This window comes from Lingula anatina, chromosome 2 (genome assembly GCF_051362555.1).
Source record: "Lingula anatina isolate TDL-2025a chromosome 2, LinAna3.0, whole genome shotgun sequence".
NCBI lineage: Eukaryota > Metazoa > Brachiopoda > Lingulata > Lingulida > Lingulidae > Lingula > Lingula anatina.
The window spans coordinates 16,892,352-16,909,837 of record NC_141768.1 but is presented as its reverse complement, the minus strand read 5'-3'; the positions used below and the strand labels follow the sequence as shown (position 1 = coordinate 16,909,837).

The following is a 17,486-nucleotide window of genomic DNA, read 5'->3' as shown; positions in this document are numbered from 1 at the left end:
ATAGATGTGCTCTAAGGGTTCATTCCCAGAGATTTAGATCAATCCAGAGATTTAGATTTAGATCAACCCAACTCCCTGGGGGTTCACGCTAAATTGCAGTCAACCGAGCGTGCACCACAGTTAATTACCCCCTTACAGCTTTTAATAGGCAGGACAGACGCTTAAGCCGGCTAAGCTGAAAGTAATCTAATGAGACTCTCCACAGGGATAGATCGATCTAAAATCTATGGGAATGGGGTCTAATACATCATTTTATGTGAATGGTTCCATACAAAGGAACGAAAAAAAATCTTAAGCAAATGAAAAGATGTGTAAAATGAATGAAGTTACAGACTAAATCCCACCCCACAAGGCTGTGTTCAGATTAAAAGTTATCAGTTCAGCAGGATTAATCGATCTCAGATATGTTGGGATTATTCTTCAGTGTACTCAATGTAATCAAATTAATTGTCTGGTCCGCCCCCTCCAGAAGCTTCAAAAGATAATTACCCCCTAGCTTCTGAAGAGGACAGGCCAGACAATTACGTTGATTACATTGAGTGCTCTGAAGCGTAATCCCAGCAGAGAAAGATAGATCCTGCTGGACTGATAACTTTTAATCTGAACACAACCTAAAATAAGCCAATGCAAAGGAAATGATAGGATTCAGTATTTTTTTTTTTTTTTTTTTTACTTCTGTGGTCGCCCACACATATATTACATCAGATAGTTTTTAAAAGATTATCTGAGAGCATTTCACCTGAATCTGGACAACTTAATGTATGTTAAATGGATTAAAAATATTCGACTTTCCATCAGCAGCTGCCTGCAAGGTTCTATAAAGAGAATAAATATATATCCTTTGTTGGAGAAAATAGACATTTAAATAATAAAACATTCATTCATCACAGGTGTTTTTTTATTAAGAGGATTATATCAGCACCATAAGTGAAAGAAGACACTGGTATCATTAATTTAAACCCGTTTTGCTAAACCTATATAAATAGCTGGCATTTGCCAGTCTCCAGCCTGAAGCTTGAATAAGTTCCACTGTCCAGCACAAGATGAAATATCTTATGATAGCCGTGGCTGTGTTTGCAGCTCTCATGCAATGCGCCTACTCAGAGGGCAGGTGGAAAAGAAGGACCAAACAGAGTAAGAAAGTTTTTGTAGCAAAATAATAATAATGATAATAAATAAATGAAGTAAAGAAATCAAAGTTGTAAAGAAAAAGAAGATTATTTTTACAACAATCACCGTGGAGGTACTATCTACTTGGAGATAGAAGAAATAGTTATAAGTTAATATAACTTTCAGTTTTTATGTATTTTTTTCTTATAAATAGAAATAACACCTTTAAAAAAACAAAGGACAAAAAGTAAAATAAGTCCTTAAAGACTTAGTACTTTGGATTAGTTATTGCAGAGCTTGTGTGTCCTTGGTATCTTTAAAAAGTTTCGCCGTTTAGTTGATGATAGAGATCAAAAGCCCTTTTGTCACAAACTTAATAAAAGCTTATCACTCACATGTAATATTTCGACGTGCAACTGGCCATTTTCATCAGCCTCAGTGACACACGTGATGGCACTTGGGGGGGGGGGGGGTAGTTCCGAGCAGTCGAAATATTTCATGTGAGTGATATGTTTTTAAATTAAATTTGTGACAAAAATTTTGGTATCATTGACATTTCGTTTGCTGTTTGATATTTATTAAGTTTTGATAAATTCTGCGTTATATTTCATACATGCTGTATATGCTACAAGTAAATTTGCAGTAATTACAATTTGAGTAAACGCATGACATTGTGTTTTGCAGTATGCACACCATCACCAGTGGCAGATGTGGCATTCGTGTTGGATGCATCAAACAGCATCCCGAAAAATAAATTCAAGCAAGTGTTACGATTTGTTTCGGATTTTGTTGACACAGTAGAAATTGGACCTGAAAAAGTTCAATTGGGAATCGTTCACTTCAGTTTAACTGCTCAGACTGACATGCTTTTTAACAGGTTTCACGGTAAGCGAAATAAACCTTAAAATTAGAAAATTCTTAAAATGTGAAGTAACAAACTGGTCTCAAATTTGAATATTCCACAATGATTTTATTGTAGGATCAAAATGCTGTACTGCATATACATATAATTGTTTCTTAGCATTTAACATTTACATCGTCTTTGGCCAGCATTTTGGCTTATTTGATCCTCTCTCTTTAGAAAAGGAACGTATGAAAGAATTTATCGATGAGGATTTATCTGGAGAGAACGGTATCAGGCAAGGGAAGCGCACCAACACATCTGGAGGCCTGTACGTGATGAGAAATGAGATCTTTAACCCTGCCAATGGCGCTCGCCAAGGCGTCCCAAAGGTTGCCATTGTCATTACGGACGGAAAACCAAATGAAGATGAAGAATTCACTATACCCAATGCTAATGCAGCCAAACAAGACAACATCACCATTATGGTTGTAGGAGTGGGACAAAACGCCAAAAGGTTTATACTTTTTTTAATTGTTAACCTTTCTTGCTCCCAAACACGCACACATTGTACAGATACACACATTCTTTTTACACCGTTAGCCCATGTTGTCATTAATTTGTTTTGAAAATAAGTTATAATTAAAAAGTCACTACTTTGACCCCAACGTCTCATTCGGTGCTCAGAAAATGTTAAACTTTCATATCGATTTCTTTTTAATAAAACGGAAAAATTTGGAGGCAATAGCATCGGAACCCCATGACTTAAACATGATAACAGTGGGAAGTGTGGATACCTTGTTGCAGGAGGACAAAAGTTTCTTTGACAAAATCTGTGAAACTATAGGTAGGTTTTTATTTCCATGCTTCTATGGAATATTCTTTGTAGTCCATTCGATTTGATTTTTTTTCCTTTGATTTAAAGAATAAGATCTAGAGGTATTAAATGCAAACATTTGTGAAGTTACCAGTACATGTATATTAAGTTTCTGTTAAATGTCTTAAGGCAATATTCTTTGCTGTGAGTACATATGGCTGGTTTTTCTTAGCTTAAAAGAAAACAAACTAAAGATGAGGTTCTGTGAATAATTCTGTAGTTGGCATTTTTAATACACCAGTGATGTTAAGATTTTGATATGTCCTTCCAGCTGAATTTGTATCCACTTGCCAATCTCTACTCTATTTTAAATCTTACCTTATATCATACATACGGGTAGACATATCTGTTCCTAACTAGTAAATATTTTTCACAGTTTTGGACGAGTGCCCAGAAATAGTTTATGAAAATTCGGCTGAGTGTGAAGGTAAGTTAAACATTTATTAGACTATTGTAACAGTTCGTAAATCTCTTGTAAAAAAAGCAGTTCCCTTGAAAAAACAGTCTATTTAAATAAAATCCTATGTCACAAAGCATTACGCATCATGTAGCAAAAACCATGGCTCTATTCAAACAACTTTAGATCGATCTATCACCGCGGGGAGTCTCACTAGATTACTGTCGGATAATCCCCCTTAAGTGTCCGTCCCCGCCTACTACAAGCTGTAAGGGGTAATTAACTTTCGTGTCCGCCCGGCTGACAGCTATTTAGCGTGAACCCCCAGGGAGTTAGGTCGATCTAAAATAGGTCGATCTAATCTATGGAAATGGGGTGCATGATAACAAAAGTCAAGCAACTGTGTTAAACTACCACCCGCTCTATGTTATAGAACGATGTCCGGCATGTTTCGTAAAGCAACATTCCCTCCAGACCTGCCATCGGCTGATCACGAAAGAAATGTCATGGGCGGATGCAGATGTGTTCTGTGCCGAAAGGTATGGAGCCAGACTGGTGTCAGTAGACTCATTAGAGGAACACGATGAACTTGGGATTCTCATGGACAACTCAGGTGAGCAATAGGTGTGCAGATTGTTCAAAAACCAATAGGTTGGTCCGATGGGTATCCTTTTTAAATGATAGGGCACCGTGGTTTTTCCTTCACATATTTTTCTCGAAAGCAGAGATTTTCCCAGGATTGGGGTTACAGGCCGTCCAAAATAATACCATCTGTAATTTCCTGCAAAATTTCAGGGATTCCAACTTTACCGTGAATGGGGAGGAGGGGGGGGGGTTAGAAATAAAATGTGAAAAATATATAAATTAATTAGGGGGCGATAATGATCCTTGGAGTGAATATGAAAATTGCTTTTTCGTCTCGCTCGGATTGCGAACGATCTCCTGCTGACGATCTTCTGCTAACGGCGCCCTTGAACGAATATGAAAATTGCTTTTCGTCTCTCACTGATCGCGAACGATCTCCCGCTGAAGATGTGAAAAGTATTATTCAACTTAACAGGGGCGGATCCAGAGATATTTTCTGACAGTCTTCCAAATTATCTTTGTTGATCCATCCTCCATTTTTGACCGTCTTCCGACAGAAAACATTAGATGGCTGACAATGTAAACTTGAAAATCTGACCGTCTTCCGGAAGACCCAGAAGACGGCCTAAATCCGCCCCTGATTACTAGGACTAGACTTGGTACGTTCGGTGATGTCAGCGGCCGTCCAAATGACGGTCTGGACGGTTCGCTGGGAAAAGCCCTGCTCGAAAGAAATAATATCCCATGTTATCTTATACGGGGTCTTTTCAGTGTGTGAAGAAACGAATATTGAAATGTGAATGTGTTGTAATTGCGGACATTGTTTTAAGAAAAACTGGCCTTTGGAGTACACAGTAAAGGAAAATGAAAAAATCTGCAAAAACAAACATTTAGAACACCCATAGTAAAAAGTCGTTTTAGATTTTAACAATTTTCCTCAATCGCCAAGGTATGTTGCAAAGTTAAAATCTATAAATTGTTTAAGAGTTCTGTGTATCTGCTTTTACTGTAACGAGTAAAATTCATCAGCTTAAACCTCCATTACGAGAGTGACCAAAAAAGGAAACATTCAAATCAAAAACGGTCTTAATGATCATTATTTTGTAAGCGGGTTTGTATGTGGTGTTCCTCAGTTTATAGTAAAAGCGTTGAATTTTCTAAGGATATTATTATCGTCATTATCATTTTGCTAACGCTCATAGTTCAGTATTTTTTTGTTCTAGAAAAGATCATCTTGGTAGCGTTTATAACTATATCTAATTAGAATTCTAGAATCTTTTATTTGGACCTTAAGTCATTTATCTTACGGTAACATTTCATGAGATTTCGTTATTTTTGTTTTACAAATCGGATAAAGTTATATTCCAGTAAAAAACGCAATTCAATGTTCTCTACCGATAAAGTGTCTGAAGCATGTTAAATTGTTTTCAGAGTCCCCAAATGCAGCTTATTGGTCAAGTGGCAACGACTTCATTTCACGTGGTGATTTTGTCTGGGCTGGAATTGGGCTTCCTGTAAACCAATCCGTTGAGGCACATGGTGGTGGGCACTGCGTGCACGTACGCTCCAACGGCCGTCTCACCACTGCAGATTGTGATAGTACGCGGGGTTTCATCTGCGAGAAAAGCTATTATGTGGGCTTTTAATCTTTTTTCATGGCGGTTTGATTTATGGACAAAAATGGACATGCTCGACACCAAATGTGACTGACATTAACTTGGTATGTTAGTGGTATAATATTAAGGTTTATTCCAATAAATACAGGGAGCAATCATATTTCTGTTTTTTGTTTTTTATTTTCATTAAAAAATGTTACATACTTGTGAGGTTATGGTGCATATATAACAACCGTGTAAATTGATTGTGCATACAGGTACCTGGATGAAACTTCATTTTTTTTAATATTTAAAAATGTTTGTCAATAAAGCATTACTTAAATGTTGAGATAAACAAATACCAATGAAAAAAATAAAAGTCACTCTGATAACAAGTGTGCACAAAAACATTACACTAAAATTAAAACACTTACAAAAGTCACTCTAATAACAAGTAGGCCCTACTGCATGTACAAAAATATGAATAGAACACTAAAATTAAGTCATGTTTTAATGAAAACTGGCAAGTACAGCTAGACATGCCTATGACAGAAAAAAGAACAATTTCCAAACATACAAGTACAGCTGCATTTAAAACTGAATTTGTTCGAAAAAATTGTCAAGCTTATAACCCAAGTTAACCCTCAGCTACAGTTCAAGTCCTTTCTCACATACAAGAAGAATTAACCGATTTTATTTTTTGCATTCAATTTGTTTTAAACAAGCTTTTAGCTACACATTTTGCATGCTAAAACACGTCCCATTTTAATAAATTACAGTATTTTTTGAAGGATTGCATTACAAACATCCATTGTCTCATCACTGATGACCACAATATCATACTGTGCTTGGTACTGGTCAATACGTTCTTCCACCTAGAAAAAAAAAGGTTATTACCAATAAGACATCAAAAACTTTTCTACTGATAAATAAGAACACTGTGCATACTTCTATTTTGTGAAGAAAATATGTAACAATAAACACAAATTCAAAATTGATTTAATCACTGGATATGAAAAATAATCAATAATAAAAAACAAGTAAAATGTATTAAAATGAACAACTATACAAGCATGGTAATGTCCCTTAGTTCACAGTTAATTTTGAAAAAAAATCTTATAAGAAATCTACTACCTAGCAAAAAATGACTTAATTTAGAACCACAAAGTTTTCAATCATCAAACTTGAAGCACAAAATATCAGTACTTTGATAACAAATATGTGAAAGAAATACACTGGTGAAGAGGATGCTATTATTAATTTTATATAAGCGTAACATTTTTTTCTGACCATAGTGAGATAACTTATCACTAAGGCCCTTTTTACATCAAGCAGTATAATTTAGTGATAGAGGCTGTACTTTGACACCTAGACAAAGCGGGGGTTTTGATTTGGTTTCACGAGTTTGTGTCCTGCTTTTTGGGTGGAAGTTGATAAACGGGCTGTGTTAAGGTGACCCTTTTACATAAGAGCCAAGCTGTAAAATTGTCAGTCTCTCAAAGTGCAGTCTCTCCAGGTAGTAAAGCCTATATCACTTAAGTATACTACATTATGGGCACACCAGTACCACGATAATTAGCCCTCTCAGTTAACTTACATTAGTATTAAGAAAGCCAATTGTGAGTTTGCATGGTTCCTGACCACTGGAGGTATCCGAGGCACCATCAGCCATGTGAAGATCACCAAGAGAATCACCCATCAGAACTATGTTAGACCTGTGGCTCAGGTTCTCAAAGTAATCTGAACCGTGGATTGCATTTTCATTCTTGTTGAAAACGTGAATCATGTTCCCTTTAAAACCTTGGCAGAGATCCTAAAAACATTTTCAATCTGATGAGTTCATTTTCCACATTAATTTTCAAACAAGCTTGAAAGCATAAAAAAATCACCTAATGCATGTGAGAAACATTGTGTATCTCTTCACTTACCTGTTCATTAAAGTTTATGAAGTTTGAGACAACCTTCATATTATCATACAAAACATCTTTCTCTCTTATCAATTCCAAAATCACATCTCCAATTCCAGCTGAGAATATAAGCAGTGGGATATCATTCTTGTGCAATATTTTGAACAGTGTGCTACATCCATCCCTGAAAAATATATATAGTAAGCCATTAAAATAAGCCCTTTTGCAAGTTTTTTTTAATTAAAATTTCCAAGATAAAGCAAAAGCTGCATGCAGAGAAACTTCTTACAACCACCTTTACCACTGGCTCTCACAAAAAAGTGGCAGCATGCACTTTTGTAAATGCAGAAGACCTCTGTACATCTTCCAGTAAATGTATTTATAGAAAGGCTGACATATTCTGGTTCAATTGACGCAGACACAGGTGCATCATTATCGTCATCATTATCGGGGGGGGGGGGGGGGGGGGGGGGGGGGGGGGGGGGGGGGGGGGAGGGGGGCAGTGTAGAGAGATGAAGAAACAATGAATATCATTTATACTGCAGGATGGATTGTTAAAAGATACCCAAAACATAAACAGCAAATAGCCACCCACTTCAGAAAATTTTGACATCTCAAATACTGCTGGTTTTGTTATTCCAGAAATTTCTATAATATTATTCTGTAAATAAACATGTATATGATAGTGATGATAGTCACCAACCAGAAGACATACTTTCAAGTTTGTACATCATTTACTGCTTGATTGCATTGTGATAATGGTGTTAAAAATGGTGGTCTTCGAGGTTGACGTCATTGTTTTTTCATTTGAAATGTAATCTCCCATAAAAAAAATGCATTAAGAATGCACTGCCCAAAGAGTAAACAAAAGAATGACATCTCTAGGCACTTTTTCACACATGGCCAAATTGGACTGCCAAGGTTTTTTTTACCAGTACACCATTTCTACAGACTTTGCGATTACTTGACAGATCAATAAGAAGTTAAGCATGACATGAATTTTATTTATAAAAAAAAAAGGACTTGCAATATCAGAAGAGCCTGGACTCACCTTAGCCTTAATTTAGATCTCTTAATCATCTTTGGAATTAAATCCTTCTTGAAGTTACACCGAACCAGCAGTGCCTGAGCTTTTGTCCACCTAAGACATATAGATACTTTTATCATTACATTTATTGTTACATGAATTATTTGACTTCATACTTAAATTGTACATATATTATTTTAGTTTTCACAGTATTTCATGCTCCATCCTTCAAAATGTCATTGCACAATTACATGTACAACCTGTGTTCTTATATAAAAAATAACAATACTTACATGTAAAAATAATCTAGATGCCAGAGAGGCAAGCTTATCATTTAAGGTATTAAAAGCTGTAAAAACTTGCCATTGTTGCATATGAGGAATTTTTTCTTCTGTTGTCATCTCATGACTGGTTTCAATAGGATAATAATATTTGTAAAGTTGAAAGGCCTAGAATGGAAAATATCTGAATACAAATAAAACCAAATTAATGAATGCATTTATAACCTATATTTATTATTCAAGTGTTTTTTCTTATCCCTCAAAGTCTGTACTTTTCTATCACAAAATTTCTTCCTTAGTCTCCCTTGGAAAATTCTGAATATCTTTCTAATCACTTACAAGTTTTGGGCCCATACATGTGCATTCAATCTTGCAAACAATAAAAATTTAGGTCTAATCTATTAGTGCAAAGTTAGTTTATTTGAAAACAGTTGAGAAGTAAATGTAATATTTAGCTTGGTAAAATCAAACATTTTCAAATACATGCTAACTCACCTCTTCATTATAAAAATCTGGTAATAATCCACTTTGCTCCAGAGTAGCTGAATTGATAAAAGGTAAAAAAAATATATATATACATTTATTCAGTCAAATAACTGGGTATCCTGCACTTCACTAACATAAAAGATTCAGAAGATAATATTTTAAGATAAATTAATTGTAGTAAACGGGGTGTTATTAAGACATAGCAAAAAGTACCATTAGACAATGCATGCAAGAAGCACAATGAAAAAGGATGCAATACATTCCACCTTCTCTATTTAAGAAATTCTTAAGTGCTTGAATATGTCGTCCTCTTGTTAATGTGTGTGTGTGTGTGTGTGTGTGTGTGTGTGTGTGTATGATTATTTTACACAAGGATGAGTCTGTTATACCCCCTGTAATCTGATTTTATACAAATTTATAATTCAAAATATGGCTAACATGCCACTTAAACTCACCAAATGTACAGGGACACATTTCTCCTTGGTGAGAAAATTTTGTTAAGGTAAAATCAAAATCTGCAACTACCTGATTGAAAAAATAAATAAATAAATAAAAATTTAAAGAAGATTTAAATGAATAATTTGCCATGTATAGACAACATTATGGTGATAATTCAATGTACTTTCCAGGGGCAGATTTAGGCCATCTTCTGGGTCTTCTGGAAGACGGTCAGATTTTCAAGTTTACATTGTCAGCCATCTAATGTGTTCTGTCGGAAGACAGTCAAAAATGGAAGATGGATCAACAAAGATAATTTGGAAGACTGTCAGAAAATATCTCTGGATCCGCCCCTGCTTTCTAACATTAAAGACATTACTTACTGTATTTGTTTTAGGCAAACTTTAATAAGACCAAGTTCACAGACTAGCACCAATTGACAAAACCACTGTATTCTAAATTTTCATTTTATGGCTTACATTCCAATGAATTGAGGCAGAGGAACAAAGAGAAAAAATTGTAAAAAAGTACAATACCTGTAATTTCTGTTTTCCATCTTGAATCAGCTTTTGTAAAACTTTTTCAGTTCTTGCTGGATCTCTTATTCTAATATTTGGTTTTTGCAACACACCAATCTGAAGAAGCAAGTCAAATAAACAGTGTTCTGAAGAAGGAATGTATGTATCTTAGAGCATGTATCTTAGACCCCATTCCCAGAGATTAGATCGATCCAACTAGATTGACCTAACTCCCCGGGGGTTCACGCTAAATAGCTGTCAGCCGAGCTGGCACAAAAGTTAATTACCCCCTTATAGCTTGTAGTAGGCGGGACGGACATCGAAGCCGGGTTATCTGACAGTAATCTAGTGAGACTCTCCATGGGGATAGATCAATCTAAAATCTATGGGAATGCATCCTTAGACTGCATTCAGATTCACACATCACACTAGCTAGGTTGGTCCAACTCTGCAAGGGAAATTTGCTAAAATGCAATCAGTGGATTCAGCTTCACTGTCAAACAAGAATTCTCAAGCAGCTATGGGGTATTCAACTATCATGTGCTGATTAAGCCGATCCCCTTGGTTGCACTTTAGGGAGAATCCCCGCAGAGTTGGGCCAACCCAAGTAGTAAGATGTTTAAATCTGAATACGCCTTTAAAGTAATTGTTTGGTTACCTAATCATGCTACCAGTATATACCTTATACCACACAAATTTGCCACAATTACGCAACAGGTCATTTGCAACTGACATTGCATATGTGAGGAATTACATCTGTACAGAAGAAACATAAAAAGATTGGGTACCCCAGGCCAGTTAGAAGAATAAGATCAGCTGTTTTGCCTCAGCTTTTTGCCTTACATGCTACTACATGTACTAGGTAGGTACTTAATGGCAGTACATGTATATACCTACCGCTACCGTCACGCTCGACTGTCATCTTAGTGGATTAATCATTTGAATCAACTTGACAGCCGAGTGTAGCTAGCATGTAAGGCCGAAAACGGAAGCAATCAGCTGATCGTACTAAGAATTAAGTTTCTGTATCAGCTGAAAAGTGTAAACAGAAATCTTGGCATCTATAGCTCATAAAAAGACTTAAACAAGCAGAAGCGCAGAAGATAAAAAAGAATGCAATGCTAAGCAGTGACAGTTACCGACTGCAGAATTTTGAGCTGCTCATCCATGTTGTAGGGTGATGTGCTCCTCTCTTTGTTATTCCGGAAGTAAAACAATGCGTGTGTAGAATGAGTTAAGTCTTCTGTCATAAAATGCCATTTTAATTTTAAGAAATTCGTATTTAAGGGAAAAGCACAAGGAAATACTGTAATTAACTGATCTGTTTCTGTCTGAGTGAGGAAAAAGGCATCATTTGTATTTTTGTTCTCATAAAACTACACGTCTAATAACACATACTGACCAAATTTACAGCGCGCAAGCGAGCCTGTACTGTCACAACGAGGCTTGCGTTAGATTTGGAAACTAACTAAAGATGTGTCAAGTTTTTAGCCTTACAGGTAGGTATTCAACTCTGATTAAGTCTAATTTTTTGAGTTGGTAGTTTTTAAAAATATCAATACGGATTAAGTGTTTTAAAATTTGTCACGAGTAATGTGTGTAATGTTTTAATAACTATCCTCAAACCATTGCCACTGAATTACTAGCTTTCACCCGGCCTCTCATAGTTTCACCTAGCTACATGTACTCTAGAACTTTGTAAGTCGAAGACTGAATATTTCTCAAGACACTTATTCTCTGAACAGATTTAACAGTTATAGTAGTTATAACTTGGGGTTGAAATATAATATGTTCGATTTTTGACATTTTATTACCCATTGAATTGAATTTCAGGATTAAATCTCGTATGATATCTTCACCACTATGTTTGCCAGACCGACCAAAAAAGTGACTTGTGGAAAACAGGTATTTAAAACTTCCTGTCTGAGTGCATTCTTTATAGATATTAGCATTTAACCCAAGCTGACTTAAAAAAATTGATTTAAGAAGTAAACTTTCTTTGAAATTGGATATTTTTATGGGGTCCATGGTCAGAACAGGTCATTGCAGCTGTGATAGTCTCAGTAATAGGTGCATGTTTGCTTCACAGGTTTTTTGTCAGAGAAATATAGAAACATAGGCAATCATCACTCAGTGCAATTAAGCATAACAACAGTTCTGCAATACTATCAACTACTATAAAAAGTTCTATAACTAGTTTTGAGAAACAAGACGTGTCAAAAGCAAGGTCCAATATAAGTATTCTGCCATATGATTTGTTGAATAATATTTGTTTTAGAGCCACTCCAAAACAAGTAAAAAGACAAAACCTACAACTTCTATAAGTTCTGTGGAGAAAAGGAGGTAAGTTTGCAAACCAGAAATTAAGTCTTTAAGACAATGTCATGGATTAGATTAATGTATTTAAATATGTGTCTCTTTTTAAAGCCCAGTTTAAAAGACCTGCTAATATCTTATTGAGATAACTGTGTATTGACTTTTAGCAGAAAGAAGGCAGTTCAAGATTATCCTGGATTGAACTCACAAGTACTCTATTATAGTATTGAGTTCCCAGCTCCAAAATATCCCAAATGTATACCTGAACTAATACTTGAAACTTTTTAGGAAGGTTCAGCCAGAAAAGAAAAACATGGGGAATGAAGATGCTTATTCACTCTACTCCACAGAGTCAGAGGACCAAGTCACTCTAGCTAATAAAGATCTTCAAAGGTGTGCAAAACTACTATCAGTTATGCTGGAGAAAGATTCAGGTGAGAATGAGATTGTTTATTGGAATCTTGACACCCAAAACTGTCATATGCCTTAATCAGCAGTTTAAAAACATTGCTTTTGGGATCAAAATACTTCCAGTTGGGTAGACTACAACTGTGTTGTGCTCATATTCTAATCATTATATTGAGTGAAATACATAAAAGTATGTTGTTTTCTTATATATATAAAAAAAACAGTCATGAAGATGTCCCTTTTGGTTTAAATTGTAAAAGACACAAATATGGTACATATTCTTAATTTGCAATGACAGTATTGAACAATGTTATAGGATGATGTATACTTTATTCTCTTTACAGGCCCTTCTGAAAGAAACAGGATTAAACAATCTCATGTAGGCAAAAAGGTAGCCATGTCACAAACAAAACCTGAAAAAGGACGTCAAACATTTGCGAAGCAAACAAATGTTAATCCAGGACAAAGTGCGAAAACTGTCAATGGTATGTGAGAAAAAAGTCAGTAACCGTCAGAGAAAGCATTGATACTAAAGAAAGTCATTTGTAGAAAAATGACCAAAGTGGAAGTTGATAATTATAGAGAAAGTTTTTAATCTAGTATCATTTCCTTTCTATTATTTTTTAAGGCATACGATATGTTGACATAAATAAACTTAAGAAAGGCACAAATTTTACTGGCTTTTGTAACCCTCCATTGTTTTCCTAGCTGGTGATTCACAAGCCTCAATTGTCTGTGTTTTAATGTTGACTCCTTCAATTTCATTTTTTAAAAATTAGTTTTATAACTTCTCTCCCCCTGAAAACCTATTCCTCATAGACAAGTACATTTTTATGTGAAAGGAAAGTTCATGACAGTTTGTTTTGTATTATGATGTTATTATTTTCTTTCTTTTTTTTTTTTTTTTTTTTTTTTTACTCCAGGACTGGACACCAAATCAGCAGCCGTTGGTAAACCTCCTTTCAACCAAAGACTGGTGTCTTCCACACCTGACCCTATAGATTTTGACGAAGAACCACAGAGACAACCCAGAATACAGGTACATGTGCCATCAGGAGAACAGTACATTACACATGAAAATGGTCTACTACAACAGCAGCAGCAAGTCCAGACAGGCAACCCAAGTGAGCAGTATGGACCTAGGAGTAAGAGTGAAAAGATCATGGAAAAACCACCACATGTAACCAATGGAAGTTACACGGAGAGAATGATACATGAAGATGGTAATAGATACATGGAGAGGATACCACAAAGAGACAGAGAAAATGTGCAGTACAGAGATTCTAGAGATGGCATGGAGAGCAGACCAAACTACTTACACCAAAGGCTTCAGGAGATACCAGAAAGGCTAACAGACAATTTACATAATCATGCCAGAGGCAGTGTTTTGCCTCAGATACCCCAACTTGGGAGTACACATGATGTCTCAATACCAGCTCAAGGGGCTAGTATCACTGGGGAAAACAAAGAAAATGACCATGGGTCAGTTGCACATGTTAGCGGTCTGCATGCTAGAAGCCCTCAAGAAAGTAAGGATTGGAAGACATTAAAGTATCTGTTAAAAGAGTCTAAGGCAGTTGCAGATATGTCTGGTAAGTTTTTATTACACTTGCCTCTCGTCTTTGCTACCTTTACCCGAATATTTGCACATTAAACTGGATTGGTTCTGCAATAACATCACATATATAATTGTTATCCTTTTCAACTTTTAGTAAATATATATACAGTATGAAATTACTAATGGCCAGATAAGTTACAATGAACTTCTTTTAATTACAGGTGACACTGAAGCAAGACGGCTACTTGAGGAAATTGCAAAAATGGTAAGGAAGTTGTCAGTGGATTCTGCCCATCCATCCCAAGTTAGTGTAGATCTTGCCATGCAGCCACTAAGGAGTGAAAACTGCCAGTTGAGAAGGTATAGTCTGTTTTGTGCCGATAGAAACCTGAACTGGATAAAGAAAATCTATAATATTTTTTTTTAGTTTTAAACAAATCTTCTAGTTATTTGGACAATTCGAGGATTATTTCTTTTTGTTTTCGTTAGAAGGACTAAAGGTTATACAATTACTGAATTGGATTCTTAGGTGCAGAAATGGTCAGAATATATTTTTATCAAACGGGTGTGTGAAGATATTGAAAAATAAACATTTATTTTGGTACTAAAAAGTATATTTTAAAAGACACTAAACATGTTTTCTATGTATTATGCTTTGACTTTATCAGAGGGCCTTGATTATTATTTTTTCATTTTATTCTATTTATTTATTTATTTATGTATTTATTTAATTTATTTTAATTAGACAGTTGAGGATTGTGAATCAACAGCTGAGAGAACTGCAGAGGACCAAGCATGGAGTACCAGAGAAGGAGAGTGTCGACTATGAGGGTGTGTAAATGTATCATTTCAGTTTATGACATTGATCTCTCTGCATTAATACAGTATCAAATTTCATGTAAACAACCATAGTGTAATCTGCTAACTCAAAATTTTTATTGGAGTTCATGGCAGGATTTTGCATAATACATTAAGTGTGTCCTAATACATTAAGTGTGCCTCTTGTTTCTTGGAGCATCTGGGCCAGAGAGCAAGTGGAGTGTGTTAGATGTGGCATAGCGCAGTTATATTTTCTTACAGTGGTTCATCTACAAGCAGTAAAGTTTTCACTGGAAAAACAGTTAAAGGAATCAAAAGCTGCAGTGATCAGACTTCAGACAGAGGTGTCTGAGCTAAAGGATGAGCTGGAGAAATGCAGGAGAGAAAAGATGGAGATGATTGATGTTTTGGGAGACAAGGTACAAATTTTTCAGTTGATGCCCCCCCCCCCCTTCCCATTTTTAGTGCATGTTTTTACTAAGATCTATTGTACATGATGTCTATCATTGCATAATTGTAAGTTGACTTCCCCCTGTTATGATATTAGACAGTAATGATACTGAATACATAATAAAATAAGATGCCTATTAATTCATGCCGTAGGCCACAGATGGGATAGATAGGCACAAGGATGAGCTCCAAGCCTCCAACAGACTGAGAGCTGAAATAGCCCAACTGAAAGCTGAACACAAGACACTGCTGGGAGAAGTGGCAGCCAAGGAGAGTGAGAATCACATTCTGGGGATTACATTGCAGGAAAGAGACCAAGAGATTGATAAACTACAGGATTTAGTGAGGTAGGCCTAGTCATTTGTTTTAAATTAGGAGAACCTTCCCCCCCCCCCTCTCCCCCCCAACAAAAAAAAAATTCCTATTATTATTATTACTGAAATTTTTTCTTTCAGTATTGATAAAGCAATCACACTTTTGTTTAACAATGTCTTAGTGTAGTGTATTGTGGGTGCTCAGACTTATAATATTGTTAAGTCATTGTTGTACATTTAATTTCCCTTTATTATTATTATTATTTCATTTTAACATTTTTAGTGAAAGAAAGTTAATTTTGCAATTTTTTCTTTGCAGAGGATTGCAGCAGAGCATGGGGACACTATTGCAGGATTTGCAGACTTCAGGTTTTAAGTAAGTTCACTCAGGGCAGTGACAATAAGTTGTCCTAAGCTGAAATAATTACAAAGTGAAGGAAATTGATTTTGGCACATGACCCACATGGTTATTCTTGCTAATCTGCGGAATGTATTTTCTGTAGTATTCTTTTTAGGAGGATATTACACTTTTCTGTTTGTTCAAAATAAATTGGGACCATTTCAGTAAATGAAGATAATTGTTTTGTGAAATATCTGAGATATCTCTTCCACATCAATAACACCTGTGTACTTTAGTTACAGGCATGCTCCATTGCATAATAGACCAGAGAGAGACTTTACCTCTAGGCAAACAGAGAGAAGAACACCACAGAGAAGTCGGAATGCTAGTGATGATAGTTTACATCAAAACAATGACTTTAATTGGGCACAGAAATTGAGTAACAAGGGGGAATCTGTTTTAGGGCAGAAAATCCCAGACAAAGATGAAAACTTAATCACAAATGATCATGACCAGACATTAATATCAGAGGAGGAAGCCATGAACTTATCAGCAGATAGTGGTGTAAAAAGCACAAGACACAGTCAAGAAATTATCGAGAATGAAGAAGGATCGCCATACCGACAAGTCTCTCCTCCCGTGATTACCAGTGAAATCTTAGCCAGGCATGAGAAGGAGAGATCCAGATACAGCGTGACTGATTATTTCAATAAATACCCAAACCATAATTTACAGTTAGTACTTGGAGATAGGCCAATGGGAGGGCAGACAGTGAAATTAGAGATGAACTCTGTGACCCCAGGACTGTCTGGATCACAGGCACAGTGTAATGTGCCTCAGCAGCAGTCTGTATATAAAGGCACAGCACTGGACACGTCCCTGAGCACCATCTCAGACCTGCAGTCTGTCACGTCAAGTGCTGCCACCTGGACATCTGCTGATGACGAGGCATTTAGGATGGGCTTGTCCAATCTGGATGACAATATCACCAAACTACAACATACGCTTAAATATCTGCATAGATGAATTATTTAGGTTGAATACACTCAACTCAAAATGGATGTTACAAGTTATGATTAGATGAGTTGGAAAATTAAACGATTGTACATTTTGTAGCTCACTTTTTGTAAAAAATTTGGATACTCTGAAATGGGAAATGAATTTTAAATATAAACGGTCTCTGTGTTGTTTTTCTATGGTTAGGGTGTTGTATGGCCAA

General features: G+C 35.9%; 3 protein-coding genes across 5 annotated transcripts; 2 read left to right on the top strand and 1 right to left on the bottom strand.

Annotated features, from left to right (window-relative positions):
- The first annotated feature begins 984 nt into the window (after positions 1-984).
- On the top strand, positions 985-5,586 carry LOC106178569 (matrilin-1). The gene is made up of 7 exons (XM_087004570.1): positions 985-1,134; positions 1,795-1,995; positions 2,192-2,469; positions 2,681-2,798; positions 3,205-3,255; positions 3,659-3,838; positions 5,242-5,586. Exons 1-7 carry the CDS (start codon positions 1,044-1,046, stop codon positions 5,454-5,456), a joined length of 1,134 nt encoding a protein of 377 aa, XP_086860696.1. The 5' UTR covers positions 985-1,043; the 3' UTR covers positions 5,457-5,586.
- On the bottom strand, positions 5,587-11,303 carry LOC106178587 (7-methylguanosine phosphate-specific 5'-nucleotidase A). Its single transcript, XM_024076884.2, has 9 exons — positions 11,202-11,303; positions 10,081-10,179; positions 9,562-9,631; positions 9,116-9,162; positions 8,703-8,788; positions 8,364-8,453; positions 7,334-7,496; positions 7,003-7,218; positions 5,587-6,280 (listed from the first exon to the last, which is right to left on the bottom strand). Exons 1-9 carry the CDS (start codon positions 11,229-11,231, stop codon positions 6,179-6,181), a joined length of 903 nt encoding a protein of 300 aa, XP_023932652.1. The 5' UTR covers positions 11,232-11,303; the 3' UTR covers positions 5,587-6,178.
- Positions 11,304-11,410: 107 nt separating this feature from the next.
- Positions 11,411-17,441, top strand: LOC106178586 (uncharacterized). 3 transcript variants are annotated; one of them, XM_013561826.2, is made up of 12 exons: positions 11,411-11,561; positions 11,896-11,967; positions 12,341-12,405; positions 12,667-12,812; positions 13,131-13,271; positions 13,710-14,378; positions 14,566-14,704; positions 15,090-15,175; positions 15,425-15,582; positions 15,767-15,960; positions 16,247-16,303; positions 16,570-17,441. In XM_013561826.2, exons 2-12 carry the CDS (start codon positions 11,926-11,928, stop codon positions 17,291-17,293), a joined length of 2,421 nt encoding a protein of 806 aa, XP_013417280.2. In that variant the 5' UTR covers positions 11,411-11,561; positions 11,896-11,925; the 3' UTR covers positions 17,294-17,441. The 3 variants fall into 3 exon arrangements, with proteins under 3 accessions (XP_013417280.2, XP_086860692.1, XP_086860693.1); XM_087004566.1 differs by having other exon boundaries at positions 11,412-11,561; positions 16,564-17,441; XM_087004567.1 differs by lacking the exon at positions 11,411-11,561 and having other exon boundaries at positions 11,890-11,967; positions 12,671-12,812; positions 16,564-17,441.
- Positions 17,442-17,486: the final 45 nt, after the last annotated feature.